The 1607-nt window shown below is 55.9% G+C and overlaps 1 protein-coding gene across 1 annotated transcript; it reads left to right on the top strand.

Moving 5' to 3' along the window:
- The first annotated feature begins 50 nt into the window (after positions 1-50).
- Positions 51-1552, top strand: LOC130157128 (cytochrome b-c1 complex subunit 6, mitochondrial). The gene is made up of 4 exons (XM_056356308.1): positions 51-188; positions 294-317; positions 625-786; positions 1290-1552. Exons 1-4 carry the CDS (start codon positions 147-149, stop codon positions 1320-1322), a joined length of 261 nt encoding a protein of 86 aa, XP_056212283.1. The 5' UTR covers positions 51-146; the 3' UTR covers positions 1323-1552.
- Positions 1553-1607: the final 55 nt, after the last annotated feature.

The raw sequence follows: 1607 nt of genomic DNA, 5'->3' as shown, positions 1-1607 counted from the left end.
CTTTAGAAGGGACGCGTCAGGGCCTGAGGCGTTACCCTGGGGGGGCCGGCCCAACGCGCCGTGGGAGCGTTTCCGCTTCCGGGGCGGGCAGCGGCACTTCCGGTGGGTGACCCTGGCGAGTCCTTCTGTGTGTCGGGAGCGGAGGCATGGGGCTGCGCGACACCGTCGTTCACGCCGGGGAGCCTGAGGTGAGCGGGGCTGGGCCGGGCCGGGCCAGGCCAGCGGGGGCGGCGCTGAGAGCCCCGCGGGGCCTGGGCGGTCGGTAACGGCTGTCCTTTTTTTTCTTTCCCTAGGAGGAGGAAGAGGAAGAGCTGGTGGTAAGACGGGGAGCGGGGCCTGGTGCGCCCCTGTCCGGGGAGCTGGCGGGCCTCGGGGGCGGCGGAGGAGGCCTGTAGCTCTGCAGTCACGAGTCTCCCGGGGGTAGATGGCCGGTGCCTTTCAGCGCTGAAACTCGCAGGGCCTTGGGCCCCCCTCGCTGCTCAGTGCGGCAGATCCAAAGCTTAGCGGGGAGGCAGCTTGAATCCGAGCTTCGATGTGAATATACGGCTCCCTCTTCAGTCGCTGGGTCTTGGGGGAGAGCGGTGTTTCGAGGTCTCTGTTCTCATGGCAGTCCCGTCTCTGCAGGATCCTTTAACCACGGTCCGGGAGCACTGCGAGCAGACAGAGAAATGCGTGAAGGCGCGGGAGCGGCTGGAGCAGTGTGATGCACGGGTGTCCTCCAGGTCCCACACAGAAGAGCAGTGCACAGAGGAGCTTTTTGACTTCCTGCACGCTAGGGACCACTGCGTAAGTGCAGCACCTGTGGCTGCAACATCCCTGCAGGTGGTGGGAGCAGAGCTGCCTTTAGCCACACTTCCAAAAGTGCAGACAGCTCAAGTGTGAGATGTGGTAGCTGCTCAGAGGGAGCTTTGAAGAACTGTGAGCCTTGATGCTTTTTCTTGTTAAACGTTTGTTTGGCTCATCTTTGTTATAAGAGTTCTAACTGGGATTTGGTAGGTCATTAAACGAATAAGTCAAACACGTGGTTTCTGCCCTGCAGATGGCATTCTGCTGTTTCTGTGTTCTGTTTGCCATTTTACAGTTAAACGTTTTTAACATGAGCTGAAACTCTGTAGAAAATCTCAGCTTGTTACTTTTCTTGAGTGACTTGATGCAAAGCCTTGAGAAGAGCGGAGTCCTGTGGGGCCATGTGTGTTAGTGGCCAAGAAAACCAAGAGGCAGGTGGTAACACCTTACCGATTTCCAGCCCTACACTATGAGTTACTGAGTGCTTTGTCTCTTTGTTTTAGGTTGCTCACAAACTCTTTAAGAACTTGAAGTGAAGGTGGGCGTGATTGTCCATCTGCTTCCACAGCTCGTGTCAGCAGTTCCTGGGTTCACAGTACTGCTTCCTGCCCGTTCATCCTCCATGCCAAGAGCAAACAAAACTGCCTGGCAGCGACCGAGCGTCAGCATGTCACTGCAACTGTTCTCGTGGAAGATGTGCAGCCACGCAAAACCCATGTTGATGTTCTGTGATTTTCCATATTAAACATTCAAAGTTCCCATGGAAGTACCCTCTGTTTATTCCCTTGTTCTTGTGCTTCTGACTTGTACTAGGTTAAGAT

The sequence above is a fragment of the Falco biarmicus genome, chromosome 11 (genome assembly GCF_023638135.1).
Source record: "Falco biarmicus isolate bFalBia1 chromosome 11, bFalBia1.pri, whole genome shotgun sequence".
NCBI lineage: Eukaryota > Metazoa > Chordata > Aves > Falconiformes > Falconidae > Falco > Falco biarmicus.
The sequence above is the reverse complement of the archived record's forward strand: the minus strand, read 5'-3'. Positions and strand labels throughout refer to the sequence as shown.